General features: G+C 37.4%; 1 protein-coding gene across 4 annotated transcripts in view; it reads left to right on the forward strand.

Annotated features, from left to right (window-relative positions):
• Positions 1–21639, forward strand: part of EYS (eyes shut homolog) — a 790428-nt gene that overhangs the window by 732059 nt on the left and 36730 nt on the right. For all 4 annotated transcript variants that reach the window (XM_026791587.2, XM_074538459.1, XM_074538460.1 and 1 more), the window contains 4 exons: positions 3559–3731; positions 13053–13235; positions 18185–18351; positions 18551–18695. In XM_026791587.2, coding sequence (XP_026647388.2) covers positions 3559–3731; positions 13053–13235; positions 18185–18351; positions 18551–18695 — 668 coding nt within the window. The remainder of the gene's footprint in view (positions 1–3558; positions 3732–13052; positions 13236–18184; positions 18352–18550; positions 18696–21639) is intronic.

Consider the following 21639-nt stretch of genomic DNA (forward strand, 5'->3'; position numbering starts at 1 on the left):
TGTTGAGTGTGCTTCCTTTCAGGGAACCCCTCTTGCATAAAACTACATAAAGGGCATTTGCTCTCATTGTACTCCCACTTTAGAAATAGAAAAAGCACAGAAATATGGAAAATTATATCCTGCTTTGGGCAAACAAAACACTGCCAATAGAGTACAGATGATGGCTGTGACACACTGTGAAAAGGGATTATAAACTTTCCTTTCAAAAAGAAGAAATGATTTAAGTCAAAAGCAGGGTTTTAACTGCGACTTGATTACTAATGTAAAACAATCCAGTCTCCTCTGTATTGTGCTATATTTTAAATAAATAAATTACCATAATCTGGGTTGGTATCCCAAAGCTGTCAATATTATAGAAAACTTTGATTTCATTGAATCAGATCACTGATGTAGCATTGATTCAAGGAGAGAAATTGTATTACTGAATTACCAATATCGTGTCATATCATGCAAATATTTCTTGGTGACTTTCTTTCCAATCTAATATCTAAACCAAAGATCAAAGGAATATAACATGGGAAATGGTAATACAAAATATGTCCCTTACCATTTCAGAGGACTTTAAGAATGTCAGGGAATAGTTCATTTTCCCTCCACTTTTTTTCCCCTCCATTTTTTTTTCCCTGTATCATAATCTTGGAGGCATGAGGTGATGGTGCTCTAGAAACACCCTTCTTGTCTCTTTCACTCCTTTTCATCACTATTTCTATCTTTTCTCCCATTTGCTTTCACTGTTTGTGTCTTTCTTCCTTCATATGATTCTGAATAGTTAGGGGTTGTTTGGGTTTTTTTTCTCTATTGACTCCTGGAGTTCGTCAGTGCTCTCATGTAAAATCTGGAGGGATTTTTTGTGTGTAACATATACCGTGGCTGCATGATTTTCTTTTGATGGCTTATAAATCTGCATCCACGTTAGTAGGTAATGTAGTTCAACGGGCATAGATTTTCAGGTCAAGTCAATTAGTGCTGAGGACCCAACATTCCCATTATTCATATTTCAAGAAGCTTTGACTCACACTAGACCTTGTCTGGGTCTGAATGCCAAGTCCATACAGCTGAAGCAACCTGACCTGTAAGACAGTCTTCTGGTGCAGGTCAATCCAAAAGAAATTCAGTTCATGTACTCTAGAGACACAGTGTGGAACAAGGCATTTCAGCAGGGGACAAACAGGAGATTTTCTGCAAAGCCATGTTCTGGATCTGAACTCAAATGCTAATACAGTCATATAACACATTACAGAACACTCCAAATTTGTTTCTTGTTCTGCAGCTTCAAAATTCTGCAGAACAAGAAAACAAGAACAAGGTATTTTCCTTGTTTTTCACTTTCTTCAGCTCATGTATGTAATTACCCAATAAGTTTTTCTTGGAGTCATTCACAGGTGTATAACATAGACAAAAGATATTGCTGTTCTGATTTTCTGCTGTTTTTCACTTGCTTCTTGCATTTATAAAGGGTAGCAGGCTATCATGAAATTGTGAAATCTACCTGGGAGAAGTTCCTGGCCATTCGAGCATTATGTGTTTCTTGCATCTGAGATTAATTTAGTAGAATATGGGAGATCTTGTCCCTCTCTTAACCTAGTACAGTTACAGTGTGCTTTGAAAAATAATAAGTTATTTGGGATTTTGTATACTATTTTTGTGAAATGGATGTGATTATTTTCTTTCTCTGTGGTTAGCTTGAAAGTTAAACTTTCAAGTTTTATAGTATTCTGTAGAACTTTTTAAAAACTGTTTTCTTTGCCTTATCAGGAATCACTATTTTTTGTTATTAGAATCTTACAGCACCAATGGTGAAATGTCATAACATTGCTCATTTTGCAAACCATAAACTACTCACAATTTGTTATGAAACCTGCTATTTTTAATCTTCTCCAAAATACCAAAAGTAAGACTATAAAAATTAATGGCCAATGTTTGCATATACAGGTCATTAAAAGAATGTATGATTTTTTTTTTTTAAAGGTGCAGACTAAAGTCTGTGCCTTATGGCAGTCAGCAGCGATGATCCACCTTTTCTTCTATAAAAAACTGAATATATATGATAACTAAAAATCATCACCCACAGTTGTAGATTTCCAGGAATAATTCAGTTTATTAATGCTTTTTTAATTAGCTGAGCTATGTAATGTTGATATTAAAATCCCTGAAAGCAGGATTCTCAGTACTGCACAAATACCAGTAGCTCATTTAGATTCCTCTCATGCTGTCTGCAGCAGATCTATAAATAGAATAGGCTACACAGAGGAATTTATTATTGCAGCTGATAGCAATTTTCCTTTGCAAAGGCGTCTGGAGGCATTATTCATGAGGTTCATTCTGGTAGATGCTCAAGCTGAGATCCTCACTCCCCAGCTCTGCGGGTGGTCAGTATAGGAACACACTAATCAACTGCTCTGAGCAAGGACTGTCACAAGACTTACTTATTTCCCTCTTTTAAAAAATACAGGAGGTCTTTCAGATCCAGATTATTTTCTTTAACCTGATTGTGTGGCTATTATAAGCAGATAATGAATTTTTACAAATCACATGTATATGAAATTTTATCAGCGCTCATTCTAATGATTACGCTATTATTGGAAAACCACAATGAGTGTGATTTGATACAACATGCACCATGTCTTCTGCATTTATACTCAAAGGCACATGTGACCTTTTCCAGTAAAAGGCAGATAAGTTTCTGTTCAATACTGAGGATGTACATGAATACTGAACAACCACATGAATTGACCTATCTAGCTGTCATCTATGTTCAGCCATAATATAAGGGGAAAATCAAATAAGACCTTTTGTGAAATTATATTTATAATAAGTCAAAAATGGGAATGTCTTGCACTCTTTTGTTTTTCTATCTGCTTTGGTTTTCCTACCATAGTTGTCATTGTGCTATCTTTGAGTACTATAAAAAAATTGGTACAACCAGAATATGCACATTTCTAAATGTCGGTTTTGTCTGGTTACAACTTATTTTTATCCTTGCCTATTCTAATATTCTTTCTATGACTGAGAATATAAGTTATATTATAGCAGAGATTTACCTGCTTATTCTGTTTCAAGTTCAACATAATCCCTATTGCAGGTGTTGATATTTCAGGATTTTCTGCATCCTACTGTATACATACAAGCTGTATGTAGTAACTGAATATACAAATGATGTTTCCATTTGAAAAATAAACTAGTAACTTTCATTTTTCGTTCTCACGTGCTTTCATTTTTTTAGACATAATAGAGGACCTGTTCTTCTGCAGCAGTTTTTTTGATTATGCTATGAAAGATGCAGCACAAACTAGTGAGACATTAGAAAAGTCACATCTCTCACCAGCAAAAGAAAGAAAAATTAAAATTAAAAATAAACCCAAAAGAAACTGTCATCTCCAGTCCTAGTAAGACATTCTGGCATGTCTAATGCCATGAACATTAGTAAAAGCAGAGATCTATTACAACTGTAAGTCAGATGTGACAGATTTTCTCTAATTGTAAATCCTATTCTGCTTTTTTTAAATGCATTTTGATACTTACACATTTTGTTTGTTTGTTGTAATTTAAATTTGTCAGTGATGAAGAAAATTGGTATTGTGAATGCCCTAAACTCTACACTGGAAAACTCTGCCAGTTTGCAACTTGTGATGAAAATCCATGTGGAAATGGTGCTACATGTTTTCCAAAGTCCAGGCGAGATGCTGTTTGCTTGTGTCCATATGGAAGGTCTGGCATCCTCTGCAGTGATGGTAAGAAACGTTTTCTTCATGCATTGGTCATAGTTTCTATCATCCATAGAAGCTGTGGTAAGAAACATCTCAAAGGTTTTGAAGGTAAAACACTGAAAGTCACAACCTCCCCACCTAAAAATAGAGCCCAAAGCCCAGTCACACACAAAGAATGGCTGAGCTGATCACCCTTCCCATGTGTGGCTTCATTAAAGTTCCAGCCAGAGAAAGGCAGACAGAGGGATCAAAGAAGCTGAGAGTTTACTCAGAGAAGCTGGGAAATCCCAGGTGGCATTTGATGTTTTAGTAAATCACCTGGAGAAAAACTGAGAGATTCAAGTGAGAGCTCCTTTGGAGAAATTGATTTCTGCTGCAGTTTGATTTTTCATCTGCTTACAGAACCATTACTTTATACGTTTTGCTATTGAAGCAGTGTAAAAATAATACTTTCTGGATTGTAAAAATACCACCACATATCATAATTTGATTAATTGTTCAGGTCAAAAAGAAGGACAATTTAAAATTTACTAAGTGTTTTGCTGTGAAACAGGAGACAGGATAAAGTGAAAATAATAAAGCAAAGGAAATAGGTCATTTTGACTAACATTGTCAAAGGAAGGACTTTTATTCCTTGAGCATTGATTATAATGATTGTTCTAGGTCAGGAATTCCTCTGTGTGAACATCCAAGGAATTATTTCCCCTAACAGTGAATGCAGCAAGAAGTAATGATTGAAAAACCTACATATAGAAAATAATCACTGATTCTGAGCTTATTTAGTGGTGCACATGAAGTACCTTTTCAAATAAGTATTAAACAATGATCAGGTTGGTTTTTGTCATATCATATACATATTTAAATCTTATTTAAAATTTTTATTTCCAAAATTTTCAGTAGATGAACATTTATGTTTTATCTGCTTTCATCTAACCATGATATTTGATAGCAAATAGTAGAAGTGAATATATGAAATATGTATGATAATTTCTTGGTAACCTTTCCTAATTTACAGTAGAAATACACTGGGACTTAATTTGCTGCATCTCTAGTCATCCAAGCTGCATTTCTTTGTTTCTTCTCAATTCCTCATTCTTTAAAATGAGGCTCCAGAGCTGATTCAAGGTGATATATTCAAGGTCTGATAATGCCACTACTTTATACAGTGGTGCCTGACATTTTTCTGTCTTACTCTCTGCCCTTACTTAACCCATCTCTGTTTTCTTTGTTTCCCATTCTGTTTTCTTTTATGAGTACACTGACATATTCATGAAAGTGCTTATTAAAATTTCCAACACCTCTTCCTTTGAAAGCTGATGGTGAGGTCAGAGCCCACTGTCCTGTATTTAAGGCAAGGACTGTTTCTGTAATCTGCCCCAATTTACATCTGTCAACACAGAGTATCATCTAATGTTTTTTCCCTGTAGCTGTTCAGTGAGGCTCTTCTGCAGATCTTCCTATTTAATTGTCTCTAAACTGCGAGACTGCATAAAAATTGAGCGCCTAAATTGAGTGAAACTACAGAAATTCATTAGTTTGACTGGTCTACAAAACTGGAGTCTTTGGAAGCACAGAAAGAATTAATTTTAATGAGTAGAAAGGGAAAACTGTCTGGACCATCACTATAAACAAGCAAAATGGGAAAGAACACTCAGCTTTGCAGGATGTAAATCTAAGGTAATCAGCTGACAACATAAGAAACTATTATTGGAATATGAAAAATTATTTTATTGAACCATATCTTGACAATTTAGAAGGAATAGAAATAACCTGAGCACAGGCAGATGTCTTAAAATGAGTTGCAAGAGACCCCTTTATCACATTTTCTGAAACTAAGAAGGGAGAAGGAGAGACACAATGCAGTGGAGGCTGGATGTGTCCTTATGGATAGCCCCAGCAGCATCAAAGCCATACTTCTGGGAGATATTCAAAGATAATGATAGATTGCCTAATTAAAATGATAGAACAATTTAAATTATTTTAGAAGCAGAAGGCAAACTTAATTGTTTACTATGACAAAATGTGTATCCCAGATAATAAATTTAATAGAAAGAAATGATCCACAAAAAATTAAGGCATAGAAGTGCAGATTTTAAATTAATCATCTTTTGTTTAAGATACACAATAATATTGTCTCTACTATTCAGATTACAACCTAATGCTTGATACTTTATGTCTGAAACACTGAAGAATAGCTGTTTATCAAAATTTTTATCAAATAATAGTTGGTTTTCATCAACACAGAACAAGTGAGATGTCACAGTGATTATTTGATAAAATGAATATAACTAATGTACCAAATAAAATTGCAATTTCATGCCAGCTTGGCTGCTCCTAACAATAGAGATTATTTGCAAAAGATACAGTAAGGATAAATAAAGATGTGGACAGAGCCATAAAGGAGCCCACAGATACAGATCTTCCCCCTGTCTGCTCCAGTTGCCTTCTGTTAAGGGTTAGAAATCATGCTAAGAACAACAGCAGTATATGTAATGAGTGGTGGTGTTTGAGGGTTCCCAGAACAAGGGAAGAGATGAGAATCTTGACTCTGTGTTTCAGAGGACTGATTTATTATTCTATGATATTATTATATTAAAAGAAAATCATATACTAAAACTATACTAAAGAAAGATAAAAGAGACATCAGAAGGCTAGAAAGGAATGATAATACAATCTTGTGACTGACCAGAGAGTCTGGCACAGCTGGACTGGGATTGGTCATTAATTAAAAACAATCCACATGAGTCCAATCAAAGATGCACCTGTTGGTAAACCATCTCCACACCATATTCCACAGCCATCAGATAGTTATTGTTCACATTCCTTTTCTGAGGCTTTTCTCAGGAGAAAAATCCTAGTGAAAGGATTTTCAGAAAATATGTCAGTGACAGTAAGGAAAATTATAATAAAACTATTGTCACTATTAAATGGTAAAAAAAACAGAAATAGAAAAAAACTAAGAAAAACCAAATTGTGACAAGGTAAAAGCACATCATTTTATGTGAAATGCATAGCACTCAAAAAGTGAAGAAAATTATAGGACAATTGTAAATATGACAAATGAGGCAAAAATGTAAGGACAGATAGTAACTTCTGTTAGACAAATGTATATAAATATGGAAAAATAGACAAGGTCTGGGACTAACAAGGACTTTTCTTACATTTCTGAATCAGATGGAGCATACTGCTGTCTAAGCAGGCTGGTGACAATAGCTCTGAGTTTATTTGTTATGCTATGCTTGTTTCAGACATCAGTGAAAGCTTCCAAAAGCATGTCCATTTTTCCAAACATACATAACAAGATGCATTATCCCTCACTACACATTTTTCTTGCTTTTATCATTAGATGACCATGTTATTTTAACTGCAAGTCCACCATTATACATTGAAATGTCTCTCAGGAACCCACACAGATGCAGCATAATGGGCCAAAGGAAGGGGGAATGTTAATATAAAACAGAAGAGAGTACAGGCCACATTGATCAGGTGGAGGACATGGCCAGACAAGCATTCTGATCTATTTACACGTGCCTGGCCCTTATGTCTCTGTATCCCTCTATTTTCCTCACTCATTCCTCCCCAAATCACCTAATTTTCTCTTTTAGACCCCCATAAGTCCTGTGCTATTCCAAAATGCTCTTTGCCTACATCTCATAATGTGTCCCATACCCCATGGTAGTTACACCCCTCTGTCCAAAGGGTGACCCACTGTTGACTCATCATGGGGAGTGTCACACCTTGCCACGAGGGCTGGAGGTATCCTGACAGTCCTGGAGGGATCTGGGCAAGGTGTTCCTTCCTCTGAACCCATATTTTGAGTCCTGTCTGCTGTTGTGGTCTGTGCTCTGGGATTATGGATATGGATCTGTGATGGGATAGGAGTGTGCAATTCAACACTTGACTGTTGAATTGCAGAGTTAAATGCTTCTATTAAATGCCTCCAACTTGGCTGGGGGGTTGGGGTGAAGGGAAGGAGAGGAGAACACCATCGATACCCAACACTTTGGAAAAGAGACTATGAGACTATAGAGCCTATGTCTACATGGGCAGATTGACTAATTCCCCCAAGTGACTTGGCATCTTTAAACTGCAGATAAAGGGATCTATATAATTTAAATTGAGTCCAGTTATTGAGCTCTGGCTTCTCAGTAGATTTGTGTGAAAGCAGCCTGCATCCAAGCCCTTAGTTTGACAAATTTCCTTTCACATTTAAATTAGCAAAAAGTTGCTTGCATTTTGTTTTTTGCACACTTCTTCAGTGTTTAGTATCACAGACTTGATTAGAGTTGTTAAATTGCTACCTTCTCTGTAATCAGCCTTTATTTCTTTTTTTCTATTTTTTTTTACACTTCTATCTAAGCACAGAATGGAGGCGTTTCCTGGTTTGTACAGGAGATTGATACAGTAAAATATAAAATCACAATATTTGAAATATCTGAGTGTAAGAAATTTTGCTATATAAGATGCAGAATTCCTAAATCGCAAATATCAGTGGGGTGTGGGATGGTAATGGCCTCCTAAATGCAAGTGAAGCAGGAATGGTTCATTTGCCAGGACTGGAAATGTACACCTGGTGTTGTTGGTAATAATACGTTGCACAAGAAATGCGGCTCTTTTGGGGAGATGTTGATCATAACATGAGGCCTTTTGAGCCAAGAATCAAGAGCAAGCACTTTGTAAGTACAAATGCAGATTTAAAGGGAGAAGGATTTCAAAGGCATGTGCATTGATAAAATGAGTAATTGTGTCATTTGCAGTCTTTTAGACCAAACTTCAGTGGTTTAGTTTCACATATGTTCACATATGTGACAGCATGAAGCGGAGTCCTAACTGTGATGCTGTATTTAGCAAACACACCCTGAAAAGGGTCATTCACAGCAATCTGTAAGGTTCTTCCTTGAAACATTTCTGAGCAACACTTATGGTAATGTTTCACAGCCCCAAGAATTCCAGCAGGTTTTCTGTGGGATGTATTCCCCCATGTATAAAATTAATTTCAATGTGTTAAAGTGGGAATAGTCACTTGCTTCAAGTTCTGTAGAGTGTAAATCAGCCTGCAAGCGAATTGTTTCTGTGTAGCTATGTTTGGCACTCAATGTCACCTTCAGAGTTGTTTGGGTCTGCAGACTGAGTTGTGCAGTTCGGTGGTAGCAGATGCCCAAAGGGAATTTCCTCAGCTAAAAAATCTGCAGGGTTGCTCTTTTTACTGTTTAAGAGAATTTATTTTCTCAGTTATTTTGTTTTCACTGGGCCTTAATTTCCCCCACACCTCCAATGTAATGAATGTCATAAAAATTGTGAAACACACATACAGGCACACTCACACACTATTAATGTCACTGCTGTACTGGCAGTTTTTCAGAATCATAGTTTCATCTCTGAGCAGTGAAGTCACTTTTATTATTTCAAATTTCAGTTCCCAGAGTAAAACTGATGACTTCATGATTACTGATGACACAAGACAGACAAAAGGATTCCATAAGTCCTGGAAGTGGGGAGGGACATTCATACACCTGAATGACCCATTAAGTGGATCACTAACTCTTGATACAACAGCTTTACAGACATCAGGAGTATTTTACTACCACCTTGAACCCTCAGCTGGCACTGCACCACCCTGCAGCTCTAGCACCCTTTATCTTTTCTTCCTTGGACATCCCATAGTTTCCAGTGAGCAAAGTGGGTTTGTGTGGCAAGGTTTCCCTGCAGCCCATGGTTGAGACCATGGTCAGGCAGCTGTCCCATCCAGCCATGGATCCCACAGTGGAGAAGATATCCACCTGCAGGCCATGGAGGATCCCAGGCTGTGACCCCACGGGATGCCTGTACCACAGCAGGGCCTGGCAGGACCTGTGGACCCATGGGGAGAAGAGCCCACACTGGAGCAGTTTGATGGCAGGACTTGTGACCCTGTGGGAAACCCATGCTGTGAAGAACTGTAGCCCATAGAAAGGACTCGTTGGAAAAACTCATGGAGGACTGTCTCCCATGGGAGGGACCCCATACTGGAATGGGGGAAGAGTATGAATAGTTCTTTCACTGAGGGGGAGGGAATGATAGAGGCCTCATCCACAACTTAGTGCCCCATCACCTTGTGCCAGTTGTGGGGGGGGAGGTAGAGAATTCAGAAGTGAAGTTGAGCCTCTTTGTTAAGATCTTTTTTCAAAGTATAGTTGATTTTTTCTAACTCCCATTTTTTTGTGCTCAGCTCTGATGAGATATACAATATTAGGGAAGTAAGTAGTCAACCATGTTGATGCATTTATATAATGGGATAATTTGTCATTATTTGTTTGTGAGTCAATGGGACATATCATTCGTTATTACTTGTTCAATACTGGGAATGCAGAAAAGCAGAATGATGAACGACATAGAACTGACAGGGAGACACAGGACAAGATCAAGGACACAAAGTTGATAAAAGACTTCAGTACTCTGTCAGAGCAATGTGTATTTTGGTCACAGTGTTAATTTGGAGTGTGTGAGCAAGGCCCATAATCAAAGTCGTTGGGACACATCTCTGTTCTTTACCACTTCAGACTGTGCACTGCAAGAGCAAGAGTAGAAATCAGTTTGGATGAAGTCCAGACTGGAAAAGAAAAATAACCCAATGAAGACAGCTGTGCCCTCTGCTAATTCAATCAGCCTCAAACATTTTACAAATACTGTTTAGAAGGAATGTGTTCCAAGGAAAAGATTATGCAATTTTCTGCAGTCTTGGTTCCATAGCTTTATAATGAAAAGGTAAATAATAAAAAGAAAGGTGGAGATTTTTTTTTTCCACATGATTTTGCCAATCATGGTATTTTTCATACATAATTATTACTTTTCTTTCAATTTTTAAGTTAAAAATATGTATGACTATGGTAAACTAGTTTGCATTAAAATCAAATTAATGAAGGTCATTGCATGAAAAGAATCTCAAACACTGATGCACATTTACTGATGACCTTTCACTTTTTTATGTGATTGGATAAAGATCTCTTGACAAACAATACTTGGTGTAGACAAGGAACATGATTAAAAATGTGCTATAAAGTCTATAAGTGGCAGTTCAGAGACAGACAAAATATGAAATAGCTGTCAAGCTAGATAGATTGAGTTAGCCAGAAATACAAGCTTTTGACTCACTACTAATTAACATTTCTAAATACATTTTACTCTCCAGCCTAGGGAGGACTATTTGCAAACATGTGCCTACCTGCTAAGGATAGAGTGGTTAATTAGAAACTGCATCTGACTTCTACCAGGTGTGAGAAACTTCTTCAGCACAGCCAAGAAAACTGTGAATACATAAACCAAAATAGTGTGTCACAGTTTCCATTAAAAATGCCCACGGGACTCCTACTGCCTTAAAAAGTATTATTTCCCTTCAGGACTACATGCCTGATGGAGATATAGATCCACATGGTGCTCATGCAATCCTTCTCCAGCTTCCTTGTAAGCCCTCTTTAGGTACTGGGAGGCTGCTAGAGGTCTCCCCAGAGCTGCTCCTCTCCAGGCTGAACAGCCCCAGCTCCCTCAGACTCTTCCATGTGTTCACAGGAAAGGTGTTACAGCCCTGTGATTGACTTTGTGGCCTCCTCTGGACTTGTCCCCAGGTCTGTGGCTTCCTTGCATTGGACGCCCTTTGTCAATCTTTAATCCAACTTTATATGGAATACTGGAAGGAGCAAGTAGAAAGGCAAGAAAATAATTCCCCACTTAGAATGCTCCAAGGAAACAGCTGAGACAATGGCATATCTCATTCTGGGCATAAAGAATTATTCCCCTGTTGGGAATAATTTATCAGGAATAGACTCTTCAGTGATCTCTGCCAGCAAACCAAATTACCTGGCTCTGTGAAGGTACATGAGAGAATTTGCTTTTCCCATTTTAAATTGAAGCAGGAAAAAACAGTAAACGATTCCTTTATTTTAAAATCTTCTCATCTCTTAAATATTTTGTGGTTTATTAAATAAACATAAAGACACCAAAAAAAGGGGGGGGAAAGGAAAGGAAAAAAGAAAGGAAGAATACTTTGCATCAAAGGAGCAGTCTGTGTGTCATATTTTTCTGAATTAGCAAAAATATAGAATTTGAGACTCCTTCAGTCATGTTCAAGTAATCTAAGGAAATATGGGTGGATTGAAACTAACATGAGATTTAAATATGGGGGAGTTGTGTTATGCCTCCAGTTCAGTCCATGACTCACAGAGGTCTGAGGCTTGAGGTTGTGTTCAGACTCATTTACAGTGTCCTGCTAATTAGGACAAAACCACTATTTCATATTTTCTGGCTCCCATCTAAGATCAAGAGCAAGGCATAATGTGCCACATGTGTGGAGTAGTGCTCAATAAATGGGACAGTATACTCTGTACTGCTGCAAATTCCAAGTCTGTGCTAGAAAAGATTTGCCATGCCTGTATCTGCACCTTTTCTCAGATGCAGGTATCAAGGAATTCCTGCCACATCAGTGCCAATATGGAAGCTTTCCAAGGCTGAAAATTTAGAAACAGATTCCACACTCTAGAGGTGGTGATGGCATTTTCACAATTACATGATATTGTTTCTCCCTCCCTGTAAGCATTTAAGTGCTTAGATGTACTTAGGCTAATATAGATTTACCTGGGGAGTTTTATAATCCTTTACTAGCGTTTCCCCATCTGGTTTGTGCCTGGGACAGGTTTGTATTCCTTCCTCCCCCAGTCCCTCACACGGCCTACATTAATAAAGCTGTGTCCAGTCACGTTTGGGGCGCAGGTTGGTGGAGGTAACTGCTCAAATCTTTTAAATCTAGTCCCAGACCCAGTCTTTCAGGATTAAGCTGTCATTCTTGTTTCTCCTGTTTTTACTGATCCATATTGTCAATACAAGCACTATGTGTTCTCTGAGCATCAGCTCCAGGAGCTGACTACAGCAGTCTGGGTTCTGGGTGCCAGCCCCAGGAGCCATGTGGGTACTCAGCACCAGCGCTCTGTTTTCTGTACAGACAGGTACAGCCTTGATTTTATTTGCAATTCATGTGGGTCCTGTTCACTGTGCTGCAAATTCATACTTTTATGATGCTTCTTTCTCTTATTTCTTCTACCTGTCAAGAATTATCATTCCATAACCTCGTCAGCACATTCTTGTACTCACTTTCACTTAAATGCCTGTCAGAGATGGCATTTCCTTTAACAGGAAAATTTCTTTCTGTATTTTCTTTTGTCTGTCCGAGTCCTGATTAAATTTAACTGTCACTTGTAGCAATGTTACCTAGACTCCAGGAGATGGCAGTAGTTGCCAATAATTCATTTTTTAAAATAAGTCTGTTGAACCTTTTGCCCTAACCCTGAGTTTATTCTTTTTTTTTTTTTAATCCAGCTATTACCATTACTCAACCAAGTTTCAGTGGCACAGATGTCTTTGGATATACCTCATTCCTAGCTTATTCTACAATCCCAAATATCACCTTCTACTATGAATTTCGCTTGAAATTTCAGTTGGCAAACCACCACTCAGCTTTACAAGATAACCTGATTTTTTTCACTGGACAGAAGGGCCAAGGTAGGCTTTATTTGTATCACTTATCCTTATAAGCTGTTAAATTCTTATTGAACAAGTAGGAGAAGAAATATGCACAGGTTTCTCTTGATTCTATTTAAGATAAAATGTCATTAGTGGGAAAATAATCTCTTCAAAACTGTATTGTTTTGTAAAGACAGAGAAATCTAACAGGTTGTAGAAATGTTTCTTTTTATTAAAGAGAAATATAATTGCTTCCAGTAATTGAAGTCAATAATTAATCTGAGGTAGTGTATTTCTGAACAAAATAGATGGAAACCTGAAGGCCAAGGTTCCTTTTTTTCAGTTGTTAACATAAATTTCATTATTGATCACTGAACTCTGTGTTATTCACATAAAATAGGAGACCCTCAACCCTGAGATCTCTCAATGCAAGTTAACCCAAGCTAGCTACGAGTAAGTTGAATTAAAGTCTGTGTAGCAAAGCATTCAATTTGGTGTGATTAACACAGCTGAGAAGCAGGTTATGTAAATCTACTTAGAGTATTTGTCCTAAGATTTTAACAATACTTAAAGTATCTCTCCTCAGCACCCCTCTGTGGCAGCCTGCGTGGCGTCAGCGTGGCACGGGTAACACCACCTGTGCTCTGTCCATCTCAGCATTACTCCAAACAGAAACCATAATGATAATGAAAGTTGAGGAAAAGTTTACGTAATTTGATGCAGACATAAGCCAGTAATAGATACTTCATAAGAAGGAAATTTTTTTTCTCTTAATCATTTCTGCAATTGGAGCATGACCTAGCTTTTGGGTTTGGAGCTTGTTGAAGCCTAGAAGGGAGGTTGGATGATGTGTCTTATGTCTAAACCTATCACAGCAGGAGAGTCATTTAGGTGTGCTAGTAGAAGTCTCTACTATTTTAGTAGATATTTTACCATATCTGAAACATCACACAAGTTTTGCAGATATGGCCCTTGACCTACAGGGACCCTACACTTATGCTGAACAGTATCAGAAAATTAATGCTTCAGAAGGATGAAGTAGGGGACAAATTATTATTTGGTGTTTTAAGATACTGAGGTCCCAAAATGCATTATTAAAAATCAATTTTGGGGAGACATTATGTATTTACATACATATCTAACAAAACAATTGCAGTATATCACATCAGTAGGATACAGGGGATACCTCATTTGCTAGGTTAATACATTTGATATTTTCTTAGATCTTTCATTCTATTAAATTTCTTTACTTAAACTCCTATACCCTCTGAGGCTTCTTCCCCTTTCTCCCTGTGGCAGACTTGCAGGAGTCAGGCTGTTAGTGTATTGCAATGCAAACGAAAACTAGTTAGCATAGAACAGCTCAGCAGTTTATCTATGATATAATTAAGTCTGCTACTTTTCATTTGCAAACATCCTGTCAAATTTAGCTAGTGCAGCTCAGCAGCACTTTAGTGTGCCATGAGACCCTGGTACTTAATTTATCAGGTTGATTACCCAAATTAGCCTAACACAGATCAGTATTAACCACTCTGAATGGATTTAAACTCAAAACTTAGCTCTGCTTCTATCTGTGTGGAAATCAGAATTTGCTAAGTTTTTTCCCAAACTTCAGCAAGAGACTGATTGATCAAACCTGGTTGATCCTGCTAACTGAACTCCATTCCCATTATTTTAACTACATCCAGGTAGAACTCTCATCCTGCCACATTTTAATCCTGTGACAGTCACCATTCACTCGCAGGCAGTTTTCCTGTCACTTGCTATTATTAATTTTTGTGGATGGATGAAATATTGTCTTTCTTTTTTGGGTAGCTGAGCAGAAATGGTGCACAGAGTTTTAATTACCTAAAACCTTTCCATCTAATCATTCAGAAAACAGCATTCAAAAGCCAATGTCTGCACCATTAAATTTTTATAAGAAACTCTGTTGTAATATGAACACAAAGAAATCATTAGAACGTTCTTTTCAACAACAAGAATGAACCACCATATTCAGGCATATTTCTGAAGCCTTGGGAACTGAATTTCTAACACCTGTTTGAAACATTTCCAATTGTAGGAGATGTAACCAAACAAAAATCATACCAATTAATTAATTGTCTTTATTCAGGATGGAGAAAATGCAAATACGATACATAGAACACCAATGGTATGAAATAATCTGATTCCTTTTTGTTACAATAATCAAAGGAGAACTCAAAATAATTTGCTTAAGTATAAAAGATACATTGCACTAAAATTTGTCTCAAAAAGGCCTGCCCTCAGGGTGTACCCTGTACTGTCAGAAGTCATTGTGGAATGTACGCCTTGGAATCACATTTGGCTGAACTGAGTTTTTAAAAAAAGTTTTACTGGTGTCATTTTTATTAATGCGAATACTAGCATTCTGGGCTTGTATGCAGTTGCCAGGCAGAAACCTGGCTTTTTATTACTTTGCATATCATTTGTGTGTGAGAGCACTGTGGTACAGCAGCCAGGTGTTTCTGCATCCCCATGCTGAACAACGGGTGGGCAACAGCACAGCTGCCAAGGGCAAGGCTCAAGAAACACAGAACAGTGAGGTGATGGTAAAGTGCTGTTGATAATTCGTGATTTTCTCCTTAGTTTAAATGGTTGGGGAGACTGAGCACCCCACATTTTAGCAACAAAAGCAGTTTCTTACCAAGTGAATGTCACTTATTTCACAAAGATGCTCTTGTTGTAACAATTTACTGAGTGTTGAGCAATAGCACTCTCAACAGGAGAAGCATGAGGGTTTTCCCAGCCAGTGACCTTCCAGTAAGGAAGCACTTTTTAATACTTAATTTGAATTCTCCCCTTTCTCCATTTCATCCAGTTTCTTGTCGGTTAAGATTCTCTTGCAGCACTCCACCTGATTCCCCTCCAATGTTGTCTCTGCCCAAACCACAGGCATCAATTTCATAGCTAACCTCTTGTGAGTTACAATAAAATTCTGTCCCAATATATAGCTAAAGTTTAAAGCTGTCTCATTTATGCAAACTATTAACATTATTGTATTCTACCCCAGGCCTGACAGAGTTCAAGCCCAGGGATAAGACCTTGAGCAACTCAGTCTAGTGAATGGTATCCCTGCCCATGGCAGTGGGTGTTGGGTCTAGATAATCTTTAGGGTTCCTTCCAACCTTTCAACAGCCTATGATGCTACGGTTATCCTCACTATCAAGTCAGTTTTGTAGAGTACTGGCACTGCTACATTGCATGTCTTTAATACACTTTAATTCTGAAAAGCATTTTAAAAACTCAAAAAGCCTTTTAAATAACAGTTTGTCTTTAATGGGCTTCCCCTAATTTTGTCAGTCAAATGACATAAGTACATTGTAGACACTGCTGAAAACAGAAACTTTAGTGAAGGATTTTTAAAAAGAATTGCTATTTTCAGTTTGGAAGTCCTTCACTGGTAATGTGCCAGTGTAACTGAAAGCAATGGGATTTCATTCAGTTTATGAATAAATCATGAACAAATCATTGTAATAAAAAATGAATAGTGTTTGTGTTCCATACAACTGAATGTAGCTGCACACTTTCTACAGAGGCAGTGGATTTATATTCTTTGGAATACGGATTTACTTTTCTTTTTTTTATAGATTCCCATTGCATCAGAATAATAACTCTATAGAAAAAACAAACTTCTGCATAGAAAAAGCAATGCACACCCCAGATTCATTTCCAGGATATGAGATAAGGGGAATATGGCAGTTTTGACTGTGAAGCAGCTGTGTGCAGAGCTTCAGTGGGAGGACAATATAAGTAGCATTGTTTCCTGGGGAAAAGCCTACTTTATATTTTGCAAATGAAGAAAATTTCCCATGCATTTGAGACAGGGGCATCAAAAGACACATTTTAAATGAGGGCCACCATGTGACACTGGAGGAACAAATAGGGAGACCTTCCCTGAAACAAATACAAAACAATACAGCCTTATGAAAACAGAAGAAAATATCAAATAAAATACCATGTATGGGCATGAAATTGGGCACTGAATTGCTTGAATTCACAGGAGAGTTGTAAAAAGAAATGGATGGCTTTGAATTTCAATTCAGGTCACCCTAGGGCACACGTGAGAACATTCTTCACTTTCACCATTGTTTGTATCCTGGTTCTTTTACCATAAACAAAGAAAAGTTGGGGTTGATAGAAGAAAAACAAGTTGATCAGGTTTTCTCTAAACAATGGTGGTTCCTTCCTTGCCTGCATGAGGAGAGAGACTGAAAGCTCTTTAAAGATGACAGTGTAAAAATGTGTTTATTTTGCATGACCAGGTCCAGAAATTGAACTCTTACTCGTGGACTTTATGTCAGACTTAAAATCCTTCAAATGACATTTTACACTGTAGTTATTAAAAGCATAAACAACACTTGTAGCATGCAGGCCTAAATGTAAAGAAATTAAATTATTTACTGCAAACTTGAAAATCAATCAGGTCTAACCTGAAAGTTAAGAAGGCTTAAAGAATTAAAGCACTTGGCTGACTGAGGAAATTCCATCAATGAACACCCTAGAGCTGCCTCAATCAGGGGCAAGTGCAATGAAATCTCCAGGTGCTGTTGAGTCCAGGGCAGCTGAAGGAGCTTGAGAGAAGGTGCCATAGCTTCTTCAGAGCCGTGTCCCTGTTACTCCCCTTGCTTCAGAGCAGCAGGCGTCCTCTGGCTTTGAGGCTCTTGAAGTACCTATAATGAAAGCTGAAAGCATCCTGGAACAGGACTAAGTCAGGGCCTATTCTCACCTGCAACTTGAAATTTCAACTTTTTTTTTTTTAGATTTTGGAGGAAGTTGAAAATTTATCTTAAATACAAAATAACACTAGAAAGAGTATTACAAGTCAAACAGAGATTATTAGAAATTTATAGTAAACTCATAAGCTTCCTGGCTATTATTTTGCTAAACTGCTAATTTTTCAGTATATTTTACACACTGGTGTTCACTAAATCCTGGAATAAGTAGTTACCCTTCTTTTGTTTTCTCAGGTCTGAATGGAGATGATTTCTTGGAGTTAGGCCTCCGTAATGGGAGAGTGGTATATAGCTACAATCTAGGTTCTGGCACAGCAACAATCATTAGCAAACCACTTGATCTGACACTCAATATTCATGTCATCCATCTTGGCAGAAATCTCCAGAAAGGCTGGCTGAAGGTAAAAAAGAAGAATATCCTTAAGCTAGCCTTTAGATGAAAGTGTTCTCTGTGTTTTTTTCAAATTTTACATGGAAAGTTTAATTTTTTTTTTTTTTTTTTTTTGCTTCCCTATAAAGCTGGGAGGATTATCTTCACTAGGAGTTCCTAAATACAGGCAAATCCCTTTTTTGTAACAAGTGTTAATGTTTCATTGAAAGGTGGATGATCAGAAGAATAAAACTGTCACTTCTCCTGGGAGGCTGGTTGGACTCAATGTCTTCAGTCAGTTTTATTTAGGAGGCTATCGTGAGTATACTCCAGAGCTCCTGCCAAAGGGACACAGATTTAAGAATGGCTTTCAAGGTAAAGATTGCACCATTTTCAATTCCTTTTATTAAATGTATCAGATTTTGTATCTTTCTTTCATAGGCAACTGAAACAATCTCTGTCTTCTCAGGAAACAAACTAGAATCTCCATGGCTGAATTTCCTGTGGCTTTTTCATTATTTCACTCTGATAACTAAGAAACTAAGATAACTAAGATGATGCAAAAAGAGGCATTGCTAAATAATTTTAATATTTTCTGTTTCTGCTAAAGTGGAAGTTTTCCATTTTAATGTTTGCCATGTAATCACATTTTTATGTGCCCCTGTTCTACATCATAGCTTCAAAATTACTTCCTTTCTCTGAAGCAGTTTAGATTCTGCTTCCACTGTGACTGGCAGCGCTAGTTTGGGTAATAGATTTCACACTGAAAACTTCTTTCTGAAAGAAATCAGATTTCTTTTTTCCTGGCATTATGACCTAGGTCTCGAGGCAGTACTTAACTAATTCCTTTTGCAAATATTTATCAAGCAGATAATAATTTTTACCTCAAAACTGACATTGAAGCTTTATTAATCTGTTTTCAACTCCTACCAGATCAGCTATGAAGCAAAGGACATGTTCATAACACTTTATTTTTGTTCTTTACTTCCAAAGAAACAATGTTCTTGATATTTACAAGGTAAAATTTCAATTAATTTTAAGCACTGGAAAGCCTTTCAAATGAAAAGAAAACAATTTGCAATAGTAAAACAGAGTTTGAGTTCTCAGTTATGAAACTGAGGGTATGTTATGAAAGTCAAACACAGCAGTAAAACTCACTTTAATGCACTAAAACACTGCATTTCCATTAAGCCCATGTACCTGCTATAATTCCAGCCATTACATCCTTTTTTTTTTCTTACACCGAAATTTCCTCAAATTCAATTTCATATTGTCATTTCTTAGTGAACTTCTCAGTCAGAATGTCATATGAATTAACATCTCCTCTGTCTCTGTCTTTTTAGCAAGCATGGATTGTACAGTTATACCTTTCATAGCCTCTAAGCACCTTGCAAATTGGCCTATCATAAAACACAATGTCTGTGTGACTGTTTTCAGAGGGTCAATATCTGTGAAGTACTTTTGGCATTTTTATAGACATGCTGGTGTTTAGGGGTGACTAACAGGAATCTCTAGTGCTTTACTTAAGCACAAATATTTTGAGTTTTCCAGATTTCTCATGTTCCAAATGTATTGTTATGACCAAATTTCTACAAATTCAGTATTAATATTTTTTTTAAACCATGAAGTTCATGTATTCTAAGTTACCATACTATTTATTGATTTTTTTCATGCTCTTTGAAAAGTATTACTGCAAAATTTTGGGAAACATGTGACACATAAACAGTTTTCTCTTTGTACCTAGCATTTACAGTATTGAGACTGTTATTTTTGCTAATTAATTCCATGCTCCTGTTCCCAGCAGCAGCTTGTCTCTGTTCTCCAGAGCACAGTGACTTTCAAGGAATTTACACTTTCCTATGATCAATTTCCTCCAATGTTTTCTTACGTAGTCATCATCTCATTTGTTCTTCTAGCTCAGAAATCTCCCCAGTTTCAGTTCTCAGGATCTTCAGGATAAAAAATAAACCTCCACAGACTTTTTTTCCAGAGGGGGAACTGCAATACCACTATGAGAGAAGAAAATTTTGAACTATTTTACTTCAGCCCAACTGCAGCTGTAGGGATCTCACAGAAACTCTGGTAGTGCCAGCCAAGATAAATTTATCTAGGACATAGTTGATTAAACCACTCAGAGTTTTGGAACCCTGCTGTTGGCTCCTTTTAAAGACGTGATTTATTCAAACCATTTTGCTTCTAATACCAGAGTGTACCTCTCCTTTTGTAAGAGATCACTGCTGGATGAAGAAACATTGAGACCAGCCTCACTGCTGCAGACTAAATGTCACCAGTGTCAGTGTGCAATAATTTAGGATTTTTACCCTGTACAACTACCGTTTCAGACCATTTCTTCCCTGACCTGCCTGCCTTTAGCACTTGATGAAGACATTTCCACAGAGAAGGAGGAAACTGAACACAAATGTTTTTAATAAATTGTTGTTTAATAATCAAAAGTTGTGAAATTTTTAATTTAGGAAATCAGCACCTAGAGATTCTTTTGAAAGACTGAAGGATGTTTGATGGTATTTTAAGCAATTTGCAAAGTTTCATTCAGTCCCTATGAGAAGCTGAAAACTGGCAAAGGTAGAGCTCAGATGAAGCAGCCAAGTTCATGTGGACTTTGAGGCTCTTTGCTCTTTATCTGAATTTGAGGTTCCTTGGAGGCTTACTGGAGCTTTTTGTAAATGGGATTGTTTACTTTAGTGTTCAGGTTTTTTTCCATTTCCTATAACAGTGTAACTAAGGGACCTTGAGAGTTTTCTGAGTACACTGCAGATGCTCTAAAAAGTCAAATGTGAGGTTTAGGTAACTGAAAGTCTTGTGGCCAAAGAGACTCAGCCTGGTCCTTAATGGACAATCTGAAAAGGGAGCATGAAACCAACTGACTGATGTTCAAAGGTCTGCACAACTCAGCACTATGACTCAGCTAGACAAAATGAGACAGAGAATTATTTGGGAAAAGCTGGAAGTTACAGCTGAATTTCCAGCCCTTCCATCTCTGCAAGAGGCAGAGAGAAATCTGGTGTCAGGGACAAAAGAGAGAGAGTTCTGATGTTTCGTGCTCCATGCTATCATGACTGCAGGATTCAGTCTCTAGCCATCAATCCAACAGATGGAGAGCCAGGGCTTGCATTTAGAAGTAAGTGAGAAGCAGAGAAAGAGAAGCAACTGATTGTTCCTGTGGTCCTGTTCCTAAGCAGGATGTAGCATGGCTATAGAAGTAATCTGTTTGACAGCAAATATTATTAAAAGGAGGAGTAAACAGGCTAAAGAAACTCTTACCACAAAGCTGAACTGTTGAAGAACCTCTTTCATGCTG

The sequence above is a fragment of the Zonotrichia albicollis genome, chromosome 3 (genome assembly GCF_047830755.1).
Source record: "Zonotrichia albicollis isolate bZonAlb1 chromosome 3, bZonAlb1.hap1, whole genome shotgun sequence".
Classification (NCBI taxonomy): Eukaryota; Metazoa; Chordata; class Aves; order Passeriformes; family Passerellidae; genus Zonotrichia; species Zonotrichia albicollis.